The following is a 26697-nucleotide window of genomic DNA, read 5'->3' on the forward strand; positions in this document are numbered from 1 at the left end:
TAATTATTATTATTTTTCTTTACCTTTTGTTTAATCAATTTATTTAATATTTTTCCTACCTAATTTTGGTGCTCATCCCCTTCCCATCAAACCCCAGAAACTTATTTTTTATTCTATAACAGCGATCACCAAAGATAAAAGTTATAATAATAATTTCAATTCTTTTTAAATTTAAAAAAAAACATAATTTTCTTAATCAGAAGTGATACTCATCAACTTGTTTGGAGTTAATTGATTGAATCTTGTATTTTATAATTATTTCTTAAATTATCATATAAATTTGATTTTAATCTTAAACATGCTTTATTATAGTTTATCTTATCTTAATCCACCCAATTGACATACTTAATAACATTTTTTAACGCGAGGTATCGTTAAATTTAAATGAATGGTCTCATTTGATAGCGTATTAAATTTATGATATACGGTCAATTTTTGTTTAATATTTTATATTTGAATCAAATTAAAAAATTTAAAATAATTGAAACTAAATTAAAATTAAACTCAAATTAGCAATTTAAGATTATTGGACCAAATTGAAATGAGATTGAAGTTATAATAACCAAAAATTGATTTTAATGGTCCTTTTAAGATCTCCTTTCAAAAGTGTGCAGTTAACATAATAATAGCAATTATCTATGGATTAGTTCATAATTCTTAATAATTTATCATAATTTATCTACAATAAATGACGCCTAAAGTCTAATGATGTTCAAAAAAATATATAAAATGCGATAAATTCGTATTTAATAATTATTTTTAAATATAAATAAATTTTTATTTTTGAGTTTTAATTATAAAAGTAAATAATAATGGTTAAAATATAGGGTCAACTAGGAATAATAATTATAAGTAAGCTTCAATTACTCACTCAAAAAGCCACTAATCATGCCCACTTTAGCCCTAAATTTATGGAATTAAAAGAAGCCCTAATTTTATGGGACCGTGCTTTGTGAATTAAGCCGGTCGGCTGGGATTGGTGTACGGCGGACGCGCAACCGCCAATGTTTCCATCATTATTTCTGCCTTAAAATAATTGCAATTTGGTGCATTTCATTTCACCGACACTTTCCCGACAACTGGTTCTGTCGGGAAGGGAAGGGCCTCCTTATGGGCCTTGTTGGGCTATCGGCTGTATGCTGAATTCGGACTCAATGGGCCTGGTCGAATCCATTTCACGAGCTTCACATTAAGCGCAAATACTAATGGGCCCACTAGCTGGGCCTCTATTGCCGAGCCGAAGCCCAAATGGAGGCTTACTACTGCTAGTACAGCATAAGATATATATATATATTTAGAGATATATTCTTGCTATTATCTTTTTATAAATATTAAATAATAATTATTAAATTTAATGTTGTCAAAGTTGCGGATATTCACAGGGACAAAAATGGAAACATGCCTCCATATTTTTATGTTTTATAAAATACAACCAACAATAATATCTTCTTGTTTTGTGTCCTTTTTTTATTTATTATTTATTATTATTTTGTTGGTCAAAATAGATAGTTTGTTGCTTTGTAATTAATACGTGGACAAGGAATGAGAAAATAAATCTGATGGAAATTAAAAACTTTAGATGATTAATACAATGTTACAAAAAAGCCAATTTGAAGCTGTTTGTTTATAAATGAAATTCCATCTTTTTTCCAATTTAAGAAAACTATAGGAAATGTTTCTTGTTTGAAAGAAAATACAAATTCAAAACCAACACTCAATTATTGTTCTTTCTTTTTCTTTTAGATCCGGGTGAGCGTGTGGAGCCTATGACATCGTAAGTTTAATAGTCGCGATCATGGTTATGTTCTCTTATGAGTTTTTCTTTCCTAGTGAGTTATTATAGAGTCTAAATTCTTATATGTTTGAGATTGAAATGTGATTGAGAGAACATCTCAACGTGGTTCATATAAAAATGATTAGTGTGAGATCCCATATTCGTTAGAGAGAGGAACAGAAACGAAACATTTCTTACAATAATGCATAAATTTCTCTTTAATGGACGTGTTTTAAAGTTGTAAGGCTGACAAAGATACATGATTGGTTAAAGCAGACAATACTCATTAGCGGTGAGCTTAAACTACTAGAATTAATTTTATAAACACAAACCTTTTAATCGAAAATATATATTTTACGTCCATTCAGAATAGAAATTGAGATTAAAGTGGAATTAACAAATAAGTACAGTGTGAGATGAACTTGAAATGAATTGGACCCACACAGCATAAAGCTCTAACGTATTGCACAGTGAGCTATCCCTCTAGCCAGTACAATTGGGACCAATTTAGCTCTCTTTTTCTCATTATGGTTGTTTTAGGGTTCCAATGACATTTTCTTATTATTTATTTATATTAATCTTATTTTAATAAATTTAACTTCAAATCAATCCCGGGTTTAAACATAGCTCAACTGATTAATATATATAAAGTAAAAAAAGTCGATATCTTGGAATATTTGTTATAAAGAGAGGCNAAAAAAAAAAAAAAAAAAAAAAAAAAAAAAAAAAAGAGGCAGAATTGAGGGTTTTATTTGTTTTTTTGTGCAATAGGGACACAATAAAGTTAACAATGGGTACACTTCATACTTTACACACAGCAGAAACTGAAGAGAAAGAAGCATTCCCTACGGAGAGCAGCTTGAATTAAAGTTATAGATAGAGATGGGATGCCCCAATTCATGCACATTTACTTGGAAAGTTCGAGGCTTATTAGACACTTTTCAAAGTCGAACGAACCAATCGGATCTAACCACTCCAAACAGGAGCAGACAATTTTTCCAAAGAGAGAAGACTAATATATATTTAAACTAATTGTTTAATGCAACTTGGGTTCTCAAGGTATGTGGAAGCAACATTATTGGAGCAAAATTGGTTGGTTTTTTTAGTGTTATGAAAGAAATAAAATGAAAAGAAAAACATTTTTTTCCCCAAACCCATTTGTTNATTGGAGTTTGTGGTCCTCAGACCTCAGCTCTAGTAGTGTACTATTACTACTCTTATTGTCCTTCACTTCTTTTCTTTCCTCTGAAGCAACCAATTTCTTGATTCTTCTTCCTTTCCTTTTCTCTTCCTCTTCATTAGTCTCCGTTTTGGGTCTTCTGAAATGGCCACCGGAAAAGCCGACGGAAAAAGGAGGCTGAGCTACTACGACATGGAGGAAGAAGAGGAGGAGGAAGAGGAGGTGGAGGTTGTTGATGGAGAATTAGGGTTTGGTGGGGATTTCAATAAGAAGAAGAAGACTCTGTGTTCTGGTGGTGGTTCTAATAAAAAATCAGGATCTGGGTGTGGTGGAGAGGCTACGGCGGCGCCGTCGTGCCAGGCGGATAATTGCAATGCCGATCTGTCTAGTTCGAAGCGGTACCACTGCCGCCATAAGGTGTGTGAGTTTCATGCCAAGGCTCTGGCGGTTATGGTGGCCGGAATCCACCAACGGTTCTGCCAACAATGCAGCAGGTATTTTGGGACAAAAACCCTAATCTTAGATCTGTTTTTTTAATTATGTGGTTTAACCTATTTTAAAGGTAACGTAAAGATTAGATAATAATTCAGTATATAGTTAGTGAGAAAATTAGTATATGTTTTAACTGTTCTTCAATTAATTAACTCCAAAATTTAACTGTTTTCAGTGTAATTTTCTTCATCTCTTTGGGGTTTGGTTCATCCAAAAATAAATTACTGTTTATTCATCCCAAGACCATCAACTATGAAATAAATGAAGAAAATTGTAATTATAATAATGTAAAAATGGTTTATTTATTTATTTATTTATTCATTTTTCTACTTACTCAAGTTTTTGAAAATAAATAAATAAATAAATCAGTCTTGACCNTTTTTTTTTTTTTTTTTTTTGGTATAAACTTTTATTTATTTTTTTAAATTGAACCCTAAATTTAATTAAATGTTGAAAATTTTATTTTATTTTTTATTTTTTTTCACTCATATAAGCACAAAATTGTACAGTTCAATAAAATTTTCAAAATTTACGAGTTTTAACAAAATTTAGCTCTAATGTTCGTGATTTTTTGTATAACGATTCTTCGAAAGTGAATAGAAGGTAAATTTTGATATTCTTATTTAAATTTAAGATAAAGATAGTAACATTTATTTGAGATGTCTTTTAACTTCCTAAACATTAATGTAAATAGATAGTTTTTTCACAAAAATTTATTATAATCTTTACTATGGTAGAGAAATATATTTTATGAGGAACAAAATTTTACTATATAGTTTTAAATTTGATAATTTTAAAATATGAGAGAAAAGTTTTGAATCCTAACTTTAAATATAAAATTTTAACCTAAAACAAACTTTGATATATTAATGATGAGAGTAAAATAAAGAATAACAATAATAATAATGTAGTTTGAATATAGAAATGCTCTCTTTGTGAATCTTCATCAGTGTTACGAATTGCTTAATTTCTTGGTTTTTCAGGATATGGGAGCGTTATAAATTCATGTTAGTCTATATATCTCGAGAATAAGACATGATCTGACAATAGATGTCTTAATTGTTGAACGATATGTTCTTTAGGGTTTAAATAATTTTTATAGCGATATAGTGTTACATATTCATGCACATTTATGAACGTTACACCATGAAGCTGATTGATTATATGTAGTAGTGATCGTTATTGAGAAACTAAATATCCATCATTTGGGTTCCTGGAGATTTCATGGTCTTCAAGAGTTCGATGAAACAAAAAGGAGTTGCCGGAAGCGGTTGGCCGGACACAACCAGCGGCGGCGGAAGAGCTCATCGGATGTCCATGGCGGAACTTCAACCTAGCAATATGCAGAATGATGAAAGAAGGGGCATTTTGTTTTTAATTTTGTTGGTCAGTGCTTCCATTGTTACCAGATTTGCTTGCTCTCTCTCTTCTGTCAATCCAGCCAGCCTTTTGCTTATGCTCTGTTCTACAGACCAATTAGTTCATCTTTTGTATTAATCCCTTTGCAATGTGAAGTAAGATTATGGAGCATATCAGCTTTTGATTTACTTTCAATCTAATTCAACGAAACAATAAGGAATGGATGTCTACAATCAATGGCAGGACCATCAAAACTTATACTCTAAAGAAACAACATGAAATTTGACGAGGCGAGGAAACAGTTGAGTTAATCTCGGGCGATACCGAGAACTTTCATTGCTAGCTCCCAGCAGACGATTGCTGCTGCATTGGCAGGAAATGCTCGAAGTATGGTTGGACCTAATCCTGTATAGCATCCTCTAATTCCAGCGTTTTGGTATATCTAGAACAATGATTTGTTTCAGCATGTTGTGTAATTTTGAGCCAGAGATGAGAACTTGAATGAAGCAATGTCGAGAACGTCTTACTTACCGAGCGCAGGACTAGAAACGGATTTCTAGTGGCATTTTTATCTGGAGAAGTCTGGATTATGGTTTTGGCAACATCCAGGGGCAAAACAGCTAGCCAGAACTGGTTGAATTTGGAAACATTAGTCAACTTCACAACAATCAGATTAATAAGTCTTTCTATAGAATAACAAGGAATTTACTCAGAAGCTTACAGCCACACCACCAAGGCCACCAGTCAAAATCCCAATTCCCATGTCCATTACGTTGCCATGGACATTCGAAGTAGTACGCATGTAATACCGAACGTTCTCGTAAACGCTGAAAAATACAGCATTTCCTATTGATTCCCTTAAAAATGTTGTAAACCCTCCGCGGAAAATACCAGTAGCCTGCAAAACAGAGTGTCATTTGAAAACCAGATCACAAATGGGAGATACCCAAGTCAAGGATTGTCTTACCCCTTCTGTTTTTATAGTTTTAAGGGCACAATCGAGTGGACCGCTATATCTACTGGACACTGGAACAAGAGAATCAGTGCCTTGAACTTGCATCCTACACTGGAAAATCTTAAGAGTCATGAGCCTGACATGGGAACAAACCAAAGAAAACAAGAAACTCGTACATCATGATGTACCTACCTTCACTAACTCAGAAGGACATAGTATAAAGCTGATAATAGCTCCACCATAAGCTGCAGAAGGAATTACTACTTGTGGCCGTGGCCTACCATTTTGGTGGTCTCCCTTCACAATCAGAGAAAGAGAGACCAGTAAGGACATATCACGATTATGCACACAGTGCTCATGGGCCAAAAATGGTAAGACTACCGAGCATAAAGTAAAGAGGTTTTTGCAGAATTAGTGTAACAGCCCAAGTTCATCGCTAGTAGATATTGTTCGCTTTGGCCCATTACGTATCGCCATCAGCCTCATGATTTTAAAACGCGTTTGTCAGGGAGAGATTTCCACACTCTTATAAGCAATGCTTTGTTTCCCTCTCCAACTGATGTGAGATCTCACAATCCACCCCCTTTGGGAGCCCAGCGTCCTCGCTGGCACATCGCCTAGTGTTTGGCTTTGATACCATTTGTAACAGCCCAAGCCCACCGATAGTAGATATTGTCCGCTTTGGCCCATTACGTATTGTCGTCAGCCTCACGGTTTTGAAACGCATCTGTTAGGGCGAGGTTTCCACACCCTTATAAGCAATGCTTCGTTCCCTCTTCAATCGATGTGGAATCTCAGAATTGAGGAAGCCAGCAAATGGACCAAAAATCCTAAGCAAAATGAAAGCGTCAATTTCTTTAGTACAGACCTGCAATGACTGTTTAGTCCGGGAATAAATTCCAAAAAGAAGGGAACTCTCAAACGATACTCCAATGAAAGATGATGTTGCCCCTCGGTAAAGTCCTCTCACCTGTCAAAATCGTTTGTTTCTCAATCTACAAAATATGATCATCAAGCATATGACAGAAAGTGAAAAAGGTTGCAAATCAGAGATTTTCAGTAGAGCATCGACGCTGAGACATAACGATTTATGCAGAAAAAGGGTAGTAAGAGCAATATTGAGCAACTTGCACACTTAAAGCAATGCTTCCCACAAATGAGGAATCAAACAACATTACAACAAGCAGCAAATAAGACACCACTTTTCCAACATAACCGGATATACGTCATTGAATGATGAAGACTATAGACATTCAATTCAAATCTGCATCCAATTAACCTATCTAATATGACATATTCAACTGCTTCATATATTTGTTTCTGAAGAGTTCAGAAACCTTACACCATCAGTCTTCAGTATCCTAGTAGTGCAATGCAGACCACCTCGATAAGTAATCCCCCGCGACTCGGTATTATGTTTTTGAAGCTTTACCTGTTAAGTAAACAGATATGCATATGAGAAATAATTCCATCAGCCACTAACTATTTACTCGCAGAACTAGTTTAAATTGCTGTTAAGTTCTGGAAGCCGTTTGGTAAGAGTATAGCAACCCCATTTGCACAAACAATCAACAAGTTTGAATGTGCTAGTCCAGACAAGGCAGCATGGTTACATGGTAATTGTTGCTCCAGAAAACAGTAATGGAAACGGCAACTTGACACAAACAATCAGAATGATTAGTAGGCGTTCTTAATTTTAGTAATGTACAAGAAGAATCGTTGATCTGCATCTACTCCACATTTCAGATAAGTTCAACCCTAAACGCCACAGGTGAAAACAAAGAAGAAAATCACTAAATGAGACATAGCATCCAGGTCAAATTCCAAAATGTAAATTCGATTGCCTTTGCTATCCATTTCATTTACACCTATCTAGGTCAAACCCCCCAAAAACAAATACCACACCAAAGAAGAAGAATCCCAGTTCAATCCATGGGGAAGGTCGAAGGAATTGCAGTTCGAGCAGAGAATCCAGCTTACCTTAACGGTGTCAAAAGGATGGCCGGTAATGACAGTGGCAACGCCGGCAATCAAACCGGCAACGTAATCTTTGTAACTGGAACTGTCCCCCATTGGTGTGTTTGTGTAAAGGTTATCAACGGAAATCAGGGAGAATCATCGAGTCTCCATTGGAACCCACAACTGAGCTGAACTGAACCTGGATAATATGTGGCTCCGACCTCTGAGAGCAACGAATGGTGTGTCATTTGGGGAAAGGTGATTGATGATCACTTTACAGCCGCAACCGCAGCCGCTGCATCTTTGCCTGCATCCATTACCCTTTTCTTCTCTCTTTCCTGTTTTCGTTTCCTTTTTATAAATAAATTGGTCCCTTGCAAATGTGTTTTTGGTATTTATTTTTAATTTAATCAATATTCTTCTTGTTTTTGAAGTTCATTACTTTAATAGTATTTAATAATTTCTTTTTTAAATGTAAGGTAATTTTACGTTAGGGAACTAGAATAGTAACAACTTTTCATGCATTCAACACGTCATTAGCTGCTATTTTATTTTATTTTATTTTATTTTAGATAGTCAAACTTAATTATTAAATATTTTTTTAGGACAAAAATGAATGACGGTCCGAAAAAAAAAGTTTTTGGTTGGATTAGTAACCTAAGCAATATGTAGAACAATTTCTTTTAATTATTAAAAATATTATGCTTAAAATTTCATAAAACTTATATACCAAACTTTCCCGAGTTAGATGGTTGTAAAGGTTAATTATTTTTAACTTCCATAATAATTTTAAAGTATGGGTTGGTTGAGATGTAGCACTATTTTTAAGTTGGTCGGGTTAAAATGTCAACTCGCAAAGAGACCAAAAAAAATTACGATTTTATTAAAGTTCAACTAACCTAAACTAAAAAAAATAATCCAACTCAACTTTTATGGTTTGGGTGGGATAGTTAGAGTTAGTCATGTTTTTATGTCGTATTGAAAAAATTTCAGTAGGTGTCAATTATTGTCGAATTATGTTTATTTTAATATGTTTAATAAGTCTCTAAATTTTTAATTTTGTGTCCGATAAATTCATTTCTTGACATATTAAAAAAGAATTAAACTTAATTAATGTAACAAGACTCCTACACTAAATTTTTATAATAAATTTTGAAAAATATTGAAATGCATTATTTATAAACACAAAATTGAAAAATCATAAACTAATTGACGCTAGTTTAAGATTTTTTTTAAATATTTGTATGGAGAATCCAAAATTAAAAATTTAGAAATTTATCAGTTATCGTCCAAATACCAAATAAATATAAACTTTAAAAATTTAAAACTTTAATTAATTTGAAATAGAATTTGGGTAAGAAATTTTAGTTATCCGATAAATATTTCATTTATTTTAGATTAAATTATAAGTTTCACTATTTTGAAGGTTGCCGCCAAGTCATTTTTTGTCTTCATTTTACCAGAAAAAAAATGATTGATAGGATACTTTCAAACAAATTTAAAATTTGAAAAATAAAAATAAAAGTTTTGAAATTAAAGAGAATTATTCAAACATAACATTATATGTTTTTAAAGTTGAGACTTATATTAGATATAAAGATAAAAGTCCACTAAATATCTAATTCTGTGAGAAGTTGGTACAAAACTAACCAAAAAGTTAATAATAATAACTTGTTATTTGATTTATACGTTTATTTCTTATATTTTTAATGTGACTGAAAAGATGTAAACAGAACAGTTTTTCATGGGTAATAATATGATTAATGTCCAAATATAGTCGAGCAACTAATTGGTTCAATTACTTGAATCCATTTGTTAGATATATATAGTTAAGGGCGTGGTATTGTATCCAACACCTTTTAATACTAAGTTAGTATTGGATCAAAGTAACATAGACTCGCTCGGTCTTAATAATTGTGTGTCTTTAATGAGGGACATGTCTCTGTAGTTAAGTGTTTTAATCATCCGGCATAAGTGTCAATGCCACACTTAACCGGCTGAAATCATAAAAAAGGACTCTGGCTTGTGCTCGATTCAAGGATTTCTCTTATTTATTAGGTAGTCGTTAAAGTTGTCGGTACCATTTTAAGGAGTCCACTGAATTTTTTTTTTCCTCTTTTGAGTTACTTATAAAATTTTAGAGATTTAATTGAATTATTAGTTATGCTATTTTATGGTATAAAATAATTATTTTTTAAAAACGAAATTTTTATTGTCATTGTTAAAAAGAATTACTTGACAATTTTCTGAATAAAAATACAAAAAATAATAAGTTTATATAAATTTCAGTCGGGTCGGTGAATCGGGTATGGAGTACCCAACAATTTTGGTCTGTCCAGAGCACGAATATATTTGCAGAATGAAGAAAAAGGGGGAAAATAGCTTAACAAAAAGCAAAATAATAATATAAAACAATGTTCATTTTAACGAAGCCAGTTCGTAGACCAATCAATTTGCCCAAGCCCAGAGTCTCGCTCTGGTGAAGCTCGGGCACAGGCCGTCGGCCACCTCCATCGCGGTCGCCGGTTTCATCTCCGTCTGTGATCCAACACAACTACACCGCCTCCGCTACCTCAATTAGCCTTTACTCTGTAACCTTCTTTTTCCGTTTTTCCTCCACGGCTCAAAATTCTGCTTCGAAGGAAAGCAATGCCAGCAAAGAAGCGTGCTCCGGAGTCATCTGAGGATGATTCTCTCAAACTCGACCATGGTTGCTCTGCTGCTCGCCCTGAAGATGGAGATGCAGACGGTAAGTTTTGTTTGGACTTCATTTATATGTATTTTGAACGAAGCAGGAAAGAGTTCTTCTGATTTTTCCTGCATTAGTTGCCTTCGTTCGAATTTTACGAGTTTGTAATTTTCTCCTCCTTTCTCTGCTTCTTCTTTAGAATCCGATCGGAGCACATCGTCGTCCAGTAATGGAGAGAAGGATGAGTACGTCCTCTACTTCACTACTTTCGCGCGTTCTCATCTTTGTTTTCCTTCGTCTGTTTTATTTTCAATTGATTATTACGTTGTCCTACACTGTATAATTGTTTAATGCTTTAGTGATTGGATTTGATTTTGGGATCTATTTGTTTTGCTTCGTGAATATGTCTGTTTACTTGAATCCGCTGCCATATTTTGGTACGAGCCATGCCGATTTACAGCGCTACCATGGCTTCCCAATAGTTTCTGCCATGGGTATCCTTTTCTGCTCATAAGAACGCGCTCAGCCATATTCTGAGGAAGGTTGGTGGAGTTGGGTTCGCCAATTTTCTGGGCACCGCCACAGCTGCGGCGGATTCTCCAAACAAATATATGTATTGCTTAATGTACGGAACGTTGTTGTCCAGGGCATTTGGTGGTGGTTAAGGGAGGTTTTCTTCATTTTTTGCTTCTATGTTAGCAATAAATGTTTATCATGCAACAAACAAAGATCGAATCGTGTTTCTCGTGTTTGATCCATTTCGGCCATAACTACTGTTCTCTATTCTTCATGGGTGCAGATTTATCGTTGTAAAACTTTCGGATATTCGCAAAGAAGTTCAATGTCCAATCTGCTTGGGTATGATTGATGTCGACTCTTTGTTTTGTATTTATTATTCTTGATTATTCAGATTCTATTGCTTATCAAATATTACATTTATATTTTATTTTCCAGTTAGAGTTATTTAATTGGTTAATTTACCGAAACGTTGGTGTGGATATCAGTTTCTGTGTATGACATTCATGTTGCGATCAATATCCTAAAGTAGTATCTTCTAACTGTTGATGGACGAAAGTGGACAATTTTTTAGATTGCTTGAGGTGTTTCATGTGTTCTTGTTTATCTTTGTAATTTGAATTGGAATGGGGCATTTGGTTTGATGGTAGAACTGCTTTCCTGCTGCCGTTCCAATGTGATGAGCTTAATTAAACTTGTACTTGATAGTTGATACTTTCGTTTCTGAACAGTGTTTTCTAAAGGTGAAACGTGTCTGCATATTGATGCAATTCGAATGTGAAAGCTGTTTTGTAGAAAGAGTTCGACAAAATAAAATTTCACTTTAGCTTATACCTGATTCTGTAATAAATGATGCATCTTATTCATTCAAGCAGTAATTGCATGCAAAACATGAAAAACACAGGCAATCCAAACAAAAAAATGATTACTTTCCCCCTTATTAGCCTGCCATTCATGCAAGAATTGCTGCATAAAAGGATATGTATTGTTTGTTTCGTGGGTATATATAATGTGAAGCCGGAAATTCTTTGGGTGGCAGGGATTATTCGGAAAACAAGAACAGTGATGGAGTGCCTGCATCGCTTCTGCAGAGAATGCATTGACAAATCTATGCGTTTGGGGTATGCATTTACCTGATCTCTTACTTAAAAAAACAAAAAGAAGGTGGTTTTGTGTTTTACTTGTGAAACGGTTCTTTTTTCATTTCTTAACCTCATAATTGATATATTTTGCAGCAACAACGAATGTCCCGCCTGCCGCACACATTGCGCTAGTCGCCGCTCACTGAGAGATGATCCAAATTATGATTCTTTAATTGCTGCTTTATATCCAGATATTGAGAAGTATGAAGAAGATGTATGATTTGTGATATTCATCAATACTTTTCCATTTGGGGTATGCATTTATGTCCGTCAGCTGAAGTTATTTTGTATATTTCACTCCTGTAGGAGCTGGCTTTTCGAGAAGAAGAGAGAATCCGCAATAAGCAGGTGAAACGAAATATTTCCAAGTGTTTTTCTTTCCTGAATTGGGTGCATGAGGGCAGAGGAATTTGTCACAAAGCAATGGAAGTTTAAGGGAACATATTAAGTAACCATGAAGAGCAAAAGGAATCGATTAATTTATGAAAAAGTAGCTCACTTTTTCATATTTTCTTTTCAAACATTGTGTATTAATTGACAAATTTTATGAGGTATCCAAAACTCTGGCCCGTTAGTTACTCTCATCCAAATAGTTCATTGCTTCACGTGTGAGCTACAGTTGTTATGAATGTCCTAAGTATAACTATACGGAACTTTCTTCTAATGCCTCAAGGTACTAATATTCAATTTATTCGGACAGATTCAAGCTTCCATAGCTCAGACCTTGCGTCGACAATCTGAGGCAGTTAGCAAGAAACGCCCTCCATCTGTTAGAAGATTGCGGGGAAATAACTACAGGAACAGCCAATCAAAGGGGAAAAGGAGCTACAGAAATGATGCTGAATTTCCAGCATCTGACGACAATGAGGATCCAACAGCTGAAGATGGAGTCAAAGATTCTTCTTCTGATGAACAGATGGAGCGGTCCGAGCGGAGATCAAAAGGATTCAGGAAACAAGGAGCTGCCAAGTTCTCCCAGCCTCCTTTTGCTGCTTGTTCAGATGGAGCTGGTGAAGACAATGACTCGGATCAAGTAAATAGAGAAATCCTTAGTGCATCTTCAAGGCTTGTGGGAAACTCAGAGAGGCTTGTTTGGGGCAAAGGGGGCATGCGCAGCCACACAAGACATGGCTGCATGAGTGTTGGGAGCAGCAAGAACGTCAAAAACAACCGCATCTCAACACTGGTAGATTCCCTTCGGACTTCAGACAACAATGCTGAGGAGGTAACTTTATTTCATTGGGGAGCAACGTCTTGTGAGTCCATCTCCCCGTTCTTTCCAGATGATAATGATTATATGTTGGTTTCAGCGTGAAGTCTGCCTGCTGTTATTTTCCTATGATCAAAGAATAATTCCCAGTTTGCAGCTACCCTATATCTGCTGTCGGCCAACCTCGTCAGTCCGACACCTTTGTCAGGTAATTATTTTCATTTCGTCTTCAAATCCCCTTCATGCAGTTAATATTTTCACACCCTGGTTTACATCTCTCTCTCTCTCTCTCTCTCTCTCTCTCTCTCTCTCTCTCTCAGTACGTTGCTGGTCAGACTGGATTTCAAGCTGATGAAATAGACATGTTCTTGATACAAGAACTAAACCTCAAAATCGAGCCTTCGACCTCGATTGATGTTTTAGTTTCAAAATCCTTGATTCCACATCCTATTGAAGATCATTTTCAAGTTTTGAGGGAACAACAAACCTTAGCAGAGCTGAAAACCCACTGCTCCACTCGTGGCCAACTGGTAAAATTTCCTAAAATTTTCACATTATAGACACCACATAATAGAACTTATGAATGACATATAGTATGTTAACTAGTTTTTTTCTATACCAACCCCGATTGATCAATACCATTGATCCCAAGTTCACCGTGCACAGCTTCTGGCATATCAGAAGAAGCCGCGTCAATCACAGTAGGGCTGACGGCTGAGGACGACTTAAAACAACAAGCAACCTCGTCTCCATCAACCCAGAAAATCCATGTAAAAAGCTTATATTTTAATGTTAAATGTCCCAATAATTTACTAAACTTGGACGCTCTAAAATCGTGGGTGACTATACCAAGTACAACTCCTTGTCGATAATGCTTTGCTCATAATCATTCAAATATTTATTAGGCAGTCTATTCTATTTCCCCCCGCCATTTCTTTGTACTATATATGGAAACTGAGTCAAATTTTCCATACATCTCTCTCTCTCTCTTTCTTCTAGATTTTATTTGTTATATTTGGCATCTGTGCTTGCTTATAGGGGAAAGACTCGGTAAAACAGGCTTCAGAGAGAGAGAGAGAGAAGACGCAAAGGCAGCAGAAAAGACGGGGCTTGTCTTATTACTCAGGTATAATATATGTAAGGGAATATACGAATTTAAAACGGAAGCCCAATAGGCAGCCACTAAAACTGAGTGAAGCAGGACGGCATATTGCAGCCCAAATGCTTCGTTAGGCGACCTTCAGATTCCACATCCCAGGCGTGGAATTCATTAGAAAACAGCCTCTGTTGTGTGTATAATATATATAAAGAGAGACATGAATTAGGCTATGGGAATCCACACGTCGACGTTCAAGTGTGGGCGATGGCAAGTTTTTAGGCTTATCTGGGCCGAATAAATTAGCAGGTCCTGATGATGGACAGACAGAGAGCGTTGGTTGTAAGAAACAACAGTACAGAAGGGGGAGCCGAAGGATAAGGGAGGAAGAAGACGAGTCGTCGTCGTCGTCGTGGTCCGGTGGAGTGTTTTTCGGTCGTTTGTCTCGCCATGCAGGCAGTGCAGAGCTAGCAATCCCACTGTAATTCAAGTCCCGATCGTTTCCTTTTGAGCTATTAGGCAATGAACATATACTTTTTCTTTAAAAAATTAATTGATTTATTAATCCATGACTAATTAATTATAATTATTAAAACAGTCTACATTAATTTAATCATACTGATAATATTATTAAATAATGAATTATAGTTTTCAATTGCTATTTTATTGAAAAAATGTGTATATTTCAATAAATGAATTTATTACATTGGAATGCCAAAGAATCAAGTGTATATATATATTAATCTATTAAACTAGAATGATTAAATTCACATTATTATTAAAGTTTTAATGTTATTTTGCTTATTACCCATTTTTTACCCTTATTTTCATCTCTATTCCCTTAATCCCAACATACATTTAAAACAAGTAGCAATTAAAGAAAAAAGGGTGATAATTATTATATATATTAATTAGATTCCAACTAACAACTAAACAGAAATTAACCAAATAAATAATCTATACTTAAAACGAATTATGTGCCTCTTAATTAAGCAAAACATAAAATTTAAGGTCAAAATTAGTTTAAAACATTTTCTCCAATTTCCAAAAAAGTACTTTCTGTCCCTTTCAATCAAGACTCCTAAATACCCGATGATTATGCAGTAATTGGAGGCCACTTAGGGTATTTTGGTCAATTTATCCGAATCTCCTCGTCTCTTGGCCTTTGATTTTTTTCAACTAACAGTAAATATCTACGTGGAATTAAAAATACCCAATTTCTATACCTACAACTCACTCCTCTGCGGCGCTGCGCACCCTAGTTTCCGTATATTGCACATCTTCACCGTAGATTAAACCAACCTTTGAATGATGATGATCCATTCTGACGGCGAGATGACATATATAAAATAATAAAGAATTAAAAGAATTATTAGGCATGGTTTGTTATTTAATTAAGCCAATTTAAAAGTTCAAAGTAAATTATTGATGGTTAGATAAATAGGGCATTATGAAGCCAACCAACCATACCATTAGGCATTAGGCACTAGTGTAGTGAAGGCGCATGAGCGTTGATAAGGTTGAGCAGCACATTATCAGACCCTTATTTCAAGGGTCAACTAAATAAAGGCATAATCAAGTCCCAACTGTAAAAGGTGAGCCGCGTACACGTCGGACCACAATCTTTCCTCAAAGCTCAGGAGGAGGAAGAAGAAGAAGAAGAAGAAGAAGAAGAAGAAGAAGAAGAAGAAGAAGACGATAGATCAGAATGTGAAGTGCGGTTTTGATTTATCGGAGTAAAAGGCGATCAAAAGTATTCATCGCAGCTGCTAAACATGCTCAGATTTCTACTTCCATGGCTTCTAATTCACTGCTTCGTCTTCTCTCTTTCCTCAGCTCGTCCTCGTGAGCTTCCCTTACTCTCTCTCGTTCACCATTTCTTCGTTTGAATTTACATTTTTATTTTTTTGCTGCTGTACTGAATTAGGATTCACACTCTCGCTCCATTTCTCTGACTACTGCCTTTTAATCTAATGGCTGTTCAATTACTCTGAATTTGAGTTGAGAGGAGTGCAATTTGGACTTGACTCATCGGCGGGTAGATCTCTAAGTTGCCAACACTGATTAGAGTTGTTTCTTTGAGTGGGAAGTGAATTATGTGCTTTTGAATTCAATGGTCACTGTAATGGTATCTTGAATCTGTGATGATTTCCGCGTTGCTTGATTTTCTAACAATTTTTTGAAAAGTCGACGGATGTGGAGGGAATAATACGAGTGCGAAATTAGGCATTCTTCATACAATTGGAATTGTAAGGAAATGAGGAGCTGTTGAATTAATAGCCACCATTTTTTATGTATAGGGAAGGCTGCAGAAAATGAAGAAGCTAGGAAGCAGGATTTTCCTTGTCTAATAGATTCTGGATTGAATTACTTCATTTCTGCAGAGAAGGAAAACGTTTAGTTTATTTTCGGACAATGGGCATTCGAAAAAATTATTGAAAGACAGTCCTAGTTTATAAGTAATTGAATATCTATGAGCCTTCGTAGTTTTAGCACATAGTAGATGTCTGAAAACTTAATGCATTCCTTATATGTCTTCATATCATTTCTGTCTTATCATGCATTCATGTGTCCTATTGTTGCAGAACCATTTGCTATGCGCATAAGCTGTGGGGCTCGGACTGACGTCCACACACTTCCAACAAATACTCCATGGTTCAAGGACTTTGCATATACAGGAGGGATACCAGCTAATGCGACACGCCCAAGTTATATCTCTCCTCCTCTTAAAACCCTTCGCTATTTCCCCTTGTCTGCGGGTCCTGAAAATTGCTACATCATCAACAGAGTGCCAAAGGGACACTACTCTGTGAGGATCTTCTTTGGGATTGTTAAACAACCTAATTTTGACAATGAACCTCTATTCGATGTTTCTGTTGAAGGCACACAAATTTGTTCACTTAAATCAGGGTGGAGCAACCACGATGAACAAACATTTGCTGAATCCCTTGTATTTTTAACGGATGGCTCTGCCTCTCTCTGCTTTCATAGCACAGGTCATGGAGATCCAGCTATCCTTGCGATTGAAATCCTTCAAGTTGATGAGAAAGCATATTATTTTGGTTCCAAATGGAGTCAAGGAATGATCCTTAGGACGGCCACAAGACTGAACTGTGGTGCTGGGAAGCCCAAGTTTGATGCAGATAATAATGGGAACCATTGGGGTGGGGATAGATTTTGGAGTCCTATTAAAACTTTTGGTCAGCAGTCTGATCGTATCATCTCTGTTGAAGCCAGCATTAAACAAGCTTCAATTTCGCCAAACTTTTATCCAGAAGCTCTATATCGGTCTGCACTTGTGAGCACTGATAGTCAACCTGATTTGACATATATAATGGATGTGGATCCCAATAGAAACTACTCAATATGGTTTCACTTTGCTGAGATTGATGGTTCAATCAGAAATGTTGGAGAAAGAATTTTTGACATCTTGATTAATGGCAATGTTGAATTCCAAGATGTGGACATTTTGAAACTCAGTGGTGGTCCTTATACTGCTCTTGTACTTAACAGGACTGTAGCTGTCAATGGGAGGACTTTGACTATTACCTTGCAGCCTAAAGAAGGCAGTCATGCCATAATCAATGCCATTGAGGTGTTTGAAGTTGTTTCAGCTGAAGTAAAAACATCCCCAGATGAAGGTAGGGTGTAGATGCATCCCCTGCTTCTTCTTTAATGTACCATGTTTGTCCATCTTTTTTTCTTATTGAAAGAAATATTTGTTTCAACTTTCACAATTATGGAGTGCAGAATATGTGATTTTTATGCATTTTAGTCTTTAAATCCTGGAGTGATTACTTGCAACTAATTTTGTCACATCATTATAGTTAGGGCTTTGCGGAGCCTGAAGAAGGCATTAGCACTTCCTGTTCGTTTTGGGTGGAATGGTGATCCATGCGTTCCTCAACAGCATCCTTGGAGTGGAGCAGACTGTCAATACGATAAAGCTGGAAACAAATGGGTCATTGATGGACTGTACTTTCCTTATCTTATTCCTTCTAAAGAAAAATATGAAAAAAATTTAGTTATCTGAGATATCATGCAGCCATATGACGATGTTTCAAAAAAATTTGCTTGCTGATGGCTTCTGTGTTTATTTATTTATTCCTTTTTAGAGTTTTTTACAAGCATTAACTTCTACATTGCATGGCCAGGGGTCTTGACAACCAAGGTCTAACGGGATTCTTGCCAAATGAAACATCTCAACTGCGTTATCTACAAAGCATGTAAGTTATTGAAGTACTTCATCTTTTTAGTAAATAGTGAAAAAAAAAAAATATTCTCTTGGTTTTTTGGTTGATTTTCATTAAATAATTTAAAATTTTGGAAGATTTTTAACTAGTATAGAGGATTCTTAATCTTGGACCAGATTAAAATAAAATTGTTTTTGGTATTTAGGAAGTGAAACTTCTGTTATATGATGTCCGCTGGTGTCGCTTCATATCAGTAATCCGTGCATGTATGTTTTTCCAGAAATTTAAGTGGAAACAGCATCCATGGTCCCATTCCAGCCTCACTTGGAACAATAACCAAGTTAGAAGTTTTGTGAGTATTGCTTATAAACTTCTCTTGAAGCTTTTTTTTGGATTTCTGATTTTTTAATCTAATCTACACTGTTGATACATAGTTTGAAAGATATGTCATTTAATTGAACCAGTGCAACTTTAAAGTTAGAGTTAGTAATAGTGACTTAGATGATAAGTTAGAATCCGTGATAAACAAACATAATCTAGGTAATGATGTTGAGGTTTTGATCTAGTGTGCACTCAGTATTAATCATTGCATAGTAGTTGTTGAGAAACTAAAAACTTTTAATAACGACTGTGGAGGGTTCACCACGCTGCCTAAGAGGGACAGAAATCCTGACAAGCCAGTGTTAGTAGAGACGCAAAAGAAGAGCTTGATCATAGCAGGTTGGTTATGTGCATAGTGGAGTGCTTATAGGTTGCTGAGAACATAGAGTTTCTTAAGCCACATCATGTGAGTTGGTTTCTCAAGAATGTGTTTTATAGAGAATTGGCAACTCCACGTGCATGTATCAAGCTTTGTGAGAGTACATGTCAGTGAAATCATCTTTGTTCAGTGGACATAGTGGTAAGTTTCAAATGAAGTTATACCTTTGTCTCCAGAATGTAATGGGAAGTTGCGGGCAAGTAATGGATTCTTCTGGAGAATGTGTGTTTCAACGTGAACACTATGGAGAGTGATTTGTATAAAATGGCTACATGGAAGGGAACTAAAAAGCTTCTAGAAGCACTACTTTTCTTCCAATGAAATACTGAGAAATATGCCACGCCATGAGATCTGATGGTTAGTTTGGAGATACAGCTCGTGGAGGGCAACTTGTATTACAAGAGTATTTTTAGTCCAAGTCCAAATGGTAGTCAAGGAGTGATACCATCTAATGTTGAGGTTCCCTAGAAGAGGGGGGTTGTGGCTTGTTGTTTTGTGTAGCCATTGGGCCACAGAAAGAGTGGAGATGATTTACCATTTCCTCACGAGATTCTCTCTTTGAGTGGCATAGAACCCTTCATAACGGAGATCATATCTCATAAAAAAAAAGTAATGTAAACAAGTAGGAAAGCAAATTAATGGCGTCTTTGGGATGTTTAAAATGTCCGAGAGGGTAAATTAGATATTGTTCTATTCTATTCTATTGAATGAAGCTGGCTGATGAATAATTGCTGATATGTATATAAGGAGTACAGTAATTTTTTTGTGAATAAGTATNTTTTTTTTTTTTTTTTTTTTTTTTTTTTTTTTTAGATTTAGATTGTTGTTTCAGTTTATATTTGGATTGTTATCGCTCAATCTAGACAACTGTGGCAGTACAATGCTTGAAATATATTTTCTCTATTAGGGATCTATCCTACAATTCCTTCAATGGATCAATTCCTGAAAGTCTTGGACAGTTGACATCATTACGAATACTGTAAGATACTTCAGACCATATCCAATAAATTGAACGTAATGATCATCACATCAGGACGTTTTTTTTTTTACCCTCACAGGAATCTTAATGGAAACTCTTTGTCCGGAAGAGTGCCTGATGCTTTAGGTGCAAGGCTTTTGCACAGGGCCAGCTTCAAGTAAGCAGTTACTTTATTGTTAATTATACGTGGCAGAGGAAAATTCTACTGTTCATATGTATTTTTATTAGATACTGATATTCTAACATGGACGGTACAGCTTTACTGATAATGCCGGTCTCTGTGGTATACCTGGGCTACCTGCATGTGGGCCACACCTTTCTACTGGTGCTAAATTAGGGATTGCATTTGGAGCTTTAATTATGTTCTTGCTCATAATTACTTTTGTGGTTTGCTGTTGGAAAAGGCGGCAGAATATCCTCCGAGTGCAGAATGCTGGTAAGAACGTTGTTGATGAGTTTGTCTATCTAAAAGTAATACCATTGTTTTACTTCTTTTTTTTTGAGTTAGGGATAACCTCACGGTATGCATAGGTTCTTTTCCTGAATAGTGTTATAATCGGTGACTCAATAAGTTCATTTTGTGGTCTCTGTTAAATACGGTACACAAATCCCAAATGAGGCATGGAAATGCTATTCTAGATTTGGCATCACTAAGAGCTAATTATACATTATTATTGGATCACTCTTGCAGCAAGAGATGCTCCATATGCAAAAGCTAGGACCCATCTATCTCGTGATATCCAGATGACAATGCATCACAATCAAGGCCATACGAGGGCTCCCACTGAAAATGGACGTTTGATTTCCTGATTCAACTCTTAAAACTGAGCCATCTTGTCTGGTTGAAGCCAGCTCCTTCCTTGGTATGACTGCATCAGGTCGGTTATGAATCCAATTGCACCAATAATGGTAAAGATCCTTGACGCCCCAGTGGAAGTTAATTCTTGTACATTGATACAATTCTTTACACACTCTTACAACTTGAACCGGAGATGAGATGAGAGGTTAGTGCTCAAGATTTTTGTAGACCAGTAGAGAACTGCTTGCATACAGAAGAGAATATAAAAAAGGAAAAAGGTAACCTTTTCTTCGTAGCAAAGGTTCAGGTAGAGAAAAACCCTTTTCATTTTTAAACTCCCTCATGTCCCCAATTGTAACTTTATTATCCCTTTTTTTTTTGCATTTTACACGTTGAATACTATGAGCAATTTGATTTACTATATTACATGAATATGAATATGAGCAATTTGATTTACTATATTACATGAATATGAATATGAGCAATTTGATTTACTATATTACATGAATATGAATACAAGAGCGCATGTGTGAGTCGTTATATTATGTCTGGCTTTGTGACTGTGTTTCTGTTTACCTTGTTATTACACGAATTACGGATCTCTACAATAGTATGATATTGTCCATTTTAAGCATAAACTTTTATGACTTTGCTTTTAGCTTCCCAAAAAAAAGCTGGATCCCAATGTGTACTTTCATCCACCTAACATACAAGAAAGTTGTTTTGAGCTGAATTTTTGTTGTTTTTTCATCACTTGTTCACGCAAAACTGTTGCCTCACGTCAAAACCTGATTTGTGATTTGTATTATTATTATTATTATTATATTTGTAGGTGGGAAGCTGGAAGAAGGGAAATTACCAATGCAGGTAACAGAAGTGAAGGGCGGAAGAGCACATGGAGTGTAATCTGACAAGTAGTTTTTAACTACTTCCGGACAAAATATTTTACCATTTAACCTGCATGTAAATTTTATTTACGGAAGATAAAGTTCATAATATTTTTGGAAGTTTTAAAAAAAGGAATCGAGACGTCATTAACTGCTGATATAACCTTACTTTTTTGTCTGGAAAGAAATAAAAGCAGCCAAAAAATAATACACACAAACCCCCCATTGGCAGTAACTACGTATTTACAATATTCATTTCGAAGTAAATTAGCATTCCAGCGGAATTGAATTGAAACCTCCATGTTCAGTCATTGTCAGAGTCCCTCCCCACCGTCCCTCCCTTCTTTTACCACCAACTATCTGGCCCCTCAGCCACTGAGCGGCTGAGCCCCTCCCTGGAAAACAAAAATAATAAAATTGGAAAAGAAAGGGAAGGCCCAGCCCGGCCCAATTGGAGGGTGTTCCCTAGACTGAGACACCACTTATAAAGCCTCCACGTGTGCCCGTTTTTCTGACAGTCCCACATATTTTGGCAGGCGCCGGTCAGCCCCCCATTCGTAGGGCTTACGTCATCCTCCTCACGTCTAATCAGGCGGCGGCTCTCTCTTCCTTTCCTGATCCAGGCCCCACCCTCCTCCTTCTTTTCCTATTTATAATATTAAATTAAACCCTTTATTATTATTTATTTATTTAATCAAAATCTGGTTCTTAATCTCTCATCCGACGGCCCCTATATGAGGTATTTATTTTGTTAATTAAAAAAAAAAAGAAAAAAAAGAAAAAAAGAGTTGAAATATGTGTGTGTATTTATGCCGTGTACCCGAGGATTACGGGTGACTTGGTGGGTCCCTTCCCTTCCTTTCCTTTCCTTTCCTTTCCCTTCTTCTTCCACTTCAAAATTGTGTTAAAACACATTTCACTTCCTTTACTCACCCAAATCTCTTTTCCTTCTGTTCTTTTTTGTTTTTCTTTTTCTATTTTTTTTTTTTTTTTAAATTTCGTTGGTGATTCCCCCATGGCTTCCACTCGCGAGGCTCACTACAGGGGCGTCAGAAAGAGGCCATGGGGTCGCTACGCCGCTGAGATTCGCGACCCTTGGAAGAAGACCCGTGTCTGGTTGGGCACTTTCGATACCCCTGAAGAAGCCGCCCTTGCTTACGACGGCGCCGCCAGGTCCCTCCGCGGCTCCAAAGCCAAGACCAACTTCCCTCCCCCTCTCTCCCTCGACCTCAACGTCTCCTCCACTCCTACAACCTGCAACTGGCCTTCCTCCTCCTCCTCCTCCGCCGCCGCCGCCCCTTCCTCCTCCTCCTCCTCCTCCGCCGCTCGTCTTCTCCTCGGCGATTTCCTCCGCCACGGCGCTCGAAACGACTTGTGTAATGTCAATGTGGAAGCCTCTCCGGGGCTGGTGGACTCGAGAGATCCAGCGCCCAACACTACGGCGTCGTTTATGGGGCACGTGCGTCGTGGCCTCCCCTTTGATCTGAACGAGCCTCCACCGGTGTGGCTATGATTCATTCAACAACCCCACCACACGGCTTTTACCGGCGTTTTTAACGGACATCTCTTTCTCATTTCTCTCACTTTTTGTCGTTTTTTTTTTCTTTTTTTTTTTTAATTTTATATTCTGACAGTATTCTGTATCCACTTTTTCACCCCTAGATTTAAAAAAACAAAAAAAAAAAAAAACCCCATTAAAAGAATATGTAAATACAAGTTTTTGGTGGATATTGATTAAAAAATCTTGCACCTTTTTTTATTTTAATAATATTTTCATGAAGCGGCGTAATGATGCCGGCGGCCGTCCGCCGAAAATATTGCTTCCATCCGACGTTATTGGTTCGAACGCATATAAATATAAATATAATAATAATAACAACAATAACAATCGTCACGCGCCAAAAGCATGAGTTTTTCTTTTTTATTATTATTATTATTATTAATTTGAATTGGTGTTTGGAACGACGTCGTAGTAAGGGAAGGAAGCCCAAGCGTGTGCACTTTATAATAATTGCATTCCATTCTTGGTTTCCCTTCGCTTGGTACGTCTGCTTTTGTGGTTTCGGCAATTTCAGCACCCTATTTATTCATCCTTTTTTATTTACCCTAAACCCTCTCCCCTCTCCTTTTCCACGCGCCTCCCCCCGCGCGTCTACCCCAATCCCCCTTCCTTATTTTTATCCTCCGCCGTCCGCCGTTCACGATTTTCTTCACTTTAAAATATTTAATTTAATATCCATTTTACTGTTTTATCCTTTTCCGTACCAACCTTTTTTTTTCTTTTTTCATAATTAAGTAGAGATAATAATTGAACTACAAACATATCTTTTCTGTTATGATATGTGTAGCTTCAACTTTATATTTCTTTTTTTTTTTTAATAGCAAAATTTCAAAATAATAATAATAATAATAATAAATGGAATATTTTGGTGTATTTGTAAGAGTCAAAATTTGGTTGTACTATAAAGTGAGAGTTGTGTGTATGATTGTATGAAAGTGGGAATTGGGGAACATTCCTTTGTTGGCTAACCTTCCTTTTCACTTTCTTTTACTTTTGTCAACATTTGCTCACTTCAATTTCTATTTTTTCTTTTTCTTTTTCTTTTTACACCATTCATTTCGAGGGTAAAAATGTCATTTTTAGTCCCGCTATTCTAAATTCCACTACCTGTAATTTTAATTATTGAAACTTGAAAAGATCTCTAAGATATTGATAGAATCATCTTCCCAAATTGAATAAAAATGTAATCTAATCGTTACATAATTTTTAATAAATCTTAAATTTAGTCATTCAAATTTAAAAAAATTATATGGAACCATATGAAAAGAAGGCGGCAACCCTAGAAAATCAAACACCCATTACAAAAACGAGGCTAAATAAATAATTATATTTGTTTATATATATATATATTTTTTTTTACAAAAAGTCAACAAGAATTGCAATGGGCTGGTGGGTTACGTTGCCCGCCTGGTTTACTTCAATTTCTTAAATATTAATCACGTGCTCTTAATTAATTTTCGTAATTGTAGAAAATTCAACCCAAGAAAAAAGAAAAAAAAAAAAAAAAAAAAAATTTTGAGACAAAATCTTGGTTCATTATTAACCTATTTTGGCCAAAATAAAACAAATTACAGAGCCTAACCAACCAACCAACCAAACCCCGTTTTCCATTACAAATTTGTTCCAGATTTTGTCTGTTTCGAATTTGGATTTTAGGGCTAAAATAAAAACCCAAAAAACCCAAAAAAACAAAAAAACAAAAAAAAAAAGAAAAAAGAAGAAAAAGAAAAGCGTCCCTCCTGGACGGCGGCTAAAAACATTGTTCACGTTAATTAAATTAATGAAGCTTCCATAAAAACCTGGGTGGTGAGGTGGGGCGAAGTTGAAAAAAGAGAATAGTTGAGGGGGGCGTGTGGAAATATGAAGAAATTAAGGGAGTGAGAAGCAGTCGCAGAAACAGAGAAAGTGCGGTGCAGAGTCGACGCAAAATAAATAAATAACTAAATATATAATAAATAAATGGCGTCATCATAAAAACTGCCACCCCCACACCACCTGCACTTTGCCACAGCCGTCATTTCAAACCGCCACGTCCTCCCTCATTCCATACCCTTCTTTTTTTTTTATTTTCTTTATTATATTCCATCCCCCCAACCCTTTTTTTTTTTTTTTTTTTTTTTTTAATAAAGAGTAAATAATAATTAAATAAATAAAGGAATTAATGAGGGTGTCGGTAGCTGAGACATCACGGCGGCTTAGCGTCGCGCCACAACTAAACAAGCCGCTCTGAACTCAATTGTTTTTTTTGGACACTTCCTTAGGCCTTATCCACTCTTTTTCTGTTCATTACATTGTCTTATATTTACCCTTTAAAACACGTTTGCTTTGAATTTTGCTAAAAAATATTAAATAAATACCAACTCCTACTTTGATTCCCAATTCAAAACGTGACCGATTTTATTTTTCTATACGGTCACTTTTTATTTTGAATAACTTCATCACACTCAGATATTATGCTCGTTTTTAATACACTAAACATATTGATTCTTATGTTTATAGTTAAAAATTTTCAATAGAACAATATAAACTCTTGACTTTGATAGGTTATTTACTTATAAACTAAGATCAACCTTCAATCAGTGGAAGTGGAACTAAAATCATTTAAAACTTGCTTATTCTATCAAGCGAAAGGGAGAGGACGGACAGAAGCTAAGCAACAACATTGAAGATTTCATTCCGCCCTAACAGATAACGTTTTAAATGAGGAGCCGGCTGCAGTCCCACTCGTCGTATACGGCGGGGTTTGCCGAGCAGCCAAGCAAACAAGAGGCGGCCCCTTTGCTTCTGTCCTTGTGTATTACTCAATACTACTGCGGCTGTGCAGGTAAATTTGAGGTACTCACAGCCTCAACCATTCATCCAGTGGCCCATCTCTGTCCCGCCAATAAGCTAATCATCGGCCTCTACAGCAAAACAACTTATGGCAGGGGGGCCCTTTCCCTTTCCAATGGCTACTTTTGGCTTCCCACTGATCTTCTAACCATACAATCAATAAGATACTATGATAAAAGCGCAAATACTTCCTTTTTTCTGCTTTTCTTGTTATGTTATCAACTTTACAGAAGACACAGCATCAAAAAGGTTCAACTAAATTTGCACCAACAAGTTTAGAACGATTGAGAACACCTTTTTAATAAACTAGAAAC

General features: G+C 35.9%; 5 protein-coding genes across 6 annotated transcripts; 4 read left to right on the forward strand and 1 right to left on the reverse strand.

Moving 5' to 3' along the window:
- The first annotated feature begins 2960 nt into the window (after window positions 1–2960).
- On the forward strand, window positions 2961–4981 carry LOC111783603 (squamosa promoter-binding-like protein 3). The gene is made up of 2 exons (XM_023664522.1): window positions 2961–3448; window positions 4666–4981. The coding sequence occupies exons 1-2, from the start codon at window positions 3099–3101 to the stop codon at window positions 4781–4783; spliced, it is 468 nt and encodes a 155-aa protein (XP_023520290.1). The 5' UTR covers window positions 2961–3098; the 3' UTR covers window positions 4784–4981.
- Window positions 4962–8071, reverse strand: LOC111783602 (mitochondrial arginine transporter BAC1). Its single transcript, XM_023664521.1, has 8 exons — window positions 7741–8071; window positions 7103–7192; window positions 6629–6730; window positions 5953–6057; window positions 5773–5871; window positions 5527–5703; window positions 5337–5435; window positions 4962–5247 (listed from the first exon to the last, which is right to left on the reverse strand). The coding sequence occupies exons 1-8, from the start codon at window positions 7831–7833 to the stop codon at window positions 5113–5115; spliced, it is 900 nt and encodes a 299-aa protein (XP_023520289.1). The 5' UTR covers window positions 7834–8071; the 3' UTR covers window positions 4962–5112.
- Window positions 8072–10129: 2058 nt separating this feature from the next.
- LOC111782558 (putative E3 ubiquitin-protein ligase RING1a) lies at window positions 10130–14194 on the forward strand. The gene is made up of 10 exons (XM_023663328.1): window positions 10130–10468; window positions 10608–10653; window positions 11208–11266; window positions 11964–12045; window positions 12160–12280; window positions 12373–12414; window positions 12767–13291; window positions 13377–13484; window positions 13597–13806; window positions 13943–14194. The coding sequence occupies exons 1-10, from the start codon at window positions 10369–10371 to the stop codon at window positions 13979–13981; spliced, it is 1332 nt and encodes a 443-aa protein (XP_023519096.1). The 5' UTR covers window positions 10130–10368; the 3' UTR covers window positions 13982–14194.
- A 1732-nt stretch (window positions 14195–15926) lies between these two features.
- LOC111783355 (probable LRR receptor-like serine/threonine-protein kinase At1g07560) lies at window positions 15927–21562 on the forward strand. Of its 2 annotated transcripts, XM_023664281.1 has the most exons (10): window positions 15955–16018; window positions 16052–16217; window positions 16958–18013; window positions 18200–18347; window positions 18527–18598; window positions 18846–18917; window positions 20233–20304; window positions 20384–20461; window positions 20562–20740; window positions 20996–21562. In XM_023664281.1, exons 2-10 carry the CDS (start codon window positions 16148–16150, stop codon window positions 21112–21114), a joined length of 1866 nt encoding a protein of 621 aa, XP_023520049.1. In that variant the 5' UTR covers window positions 15955–16018; window positions 16052–16147; the 3' UTR covers window positions 21115–21562. The 2 variants fall into 2 exon arrangements, with proteins under 2 accessions (XP_023520048.1, XP_023520049.1); XM_023664280.1 differs by having other exon boundaries at window positions 15927–16217.
- Window positions 21563–22918: 1356 nt separating this feature from the next.
- LOC111783414 (ethylene-responsive transcription factor 12) lies at window positions 22919–23706 on the forward strand. Its single transcript, XM_023664338.1, has one exon. The coding sequence runs from the start codon at window positions 23006–23008 to the stop codon at window positions 23501–23503; it is 498 nt and encodes a 165-aa protein (XP_023520106.1). The 5' UTR covers window positions 22919–23005; the 3' UTR covers window positions 23504–23706.
- Window positions 23707–26697: the final 2991 nt, after the last annotated feature.

This window comes from Cucurbita pepo, chromosome LG20 (genome assembly GCF_002806865.2).
Source record: "Cucurbita pepo subsp. pepo cultivar mu-cu-16 chromosome LG20, ASM280686v2, whole genome shotgun sequence".
Classification (NCBI taxonomy): Eukaryota; Viridiplantae; Streptophyta; class Magnoliopsida; order Cucurbitales; family Cucurbitaceae; genus Cucurbita; species Cucurbita pepo.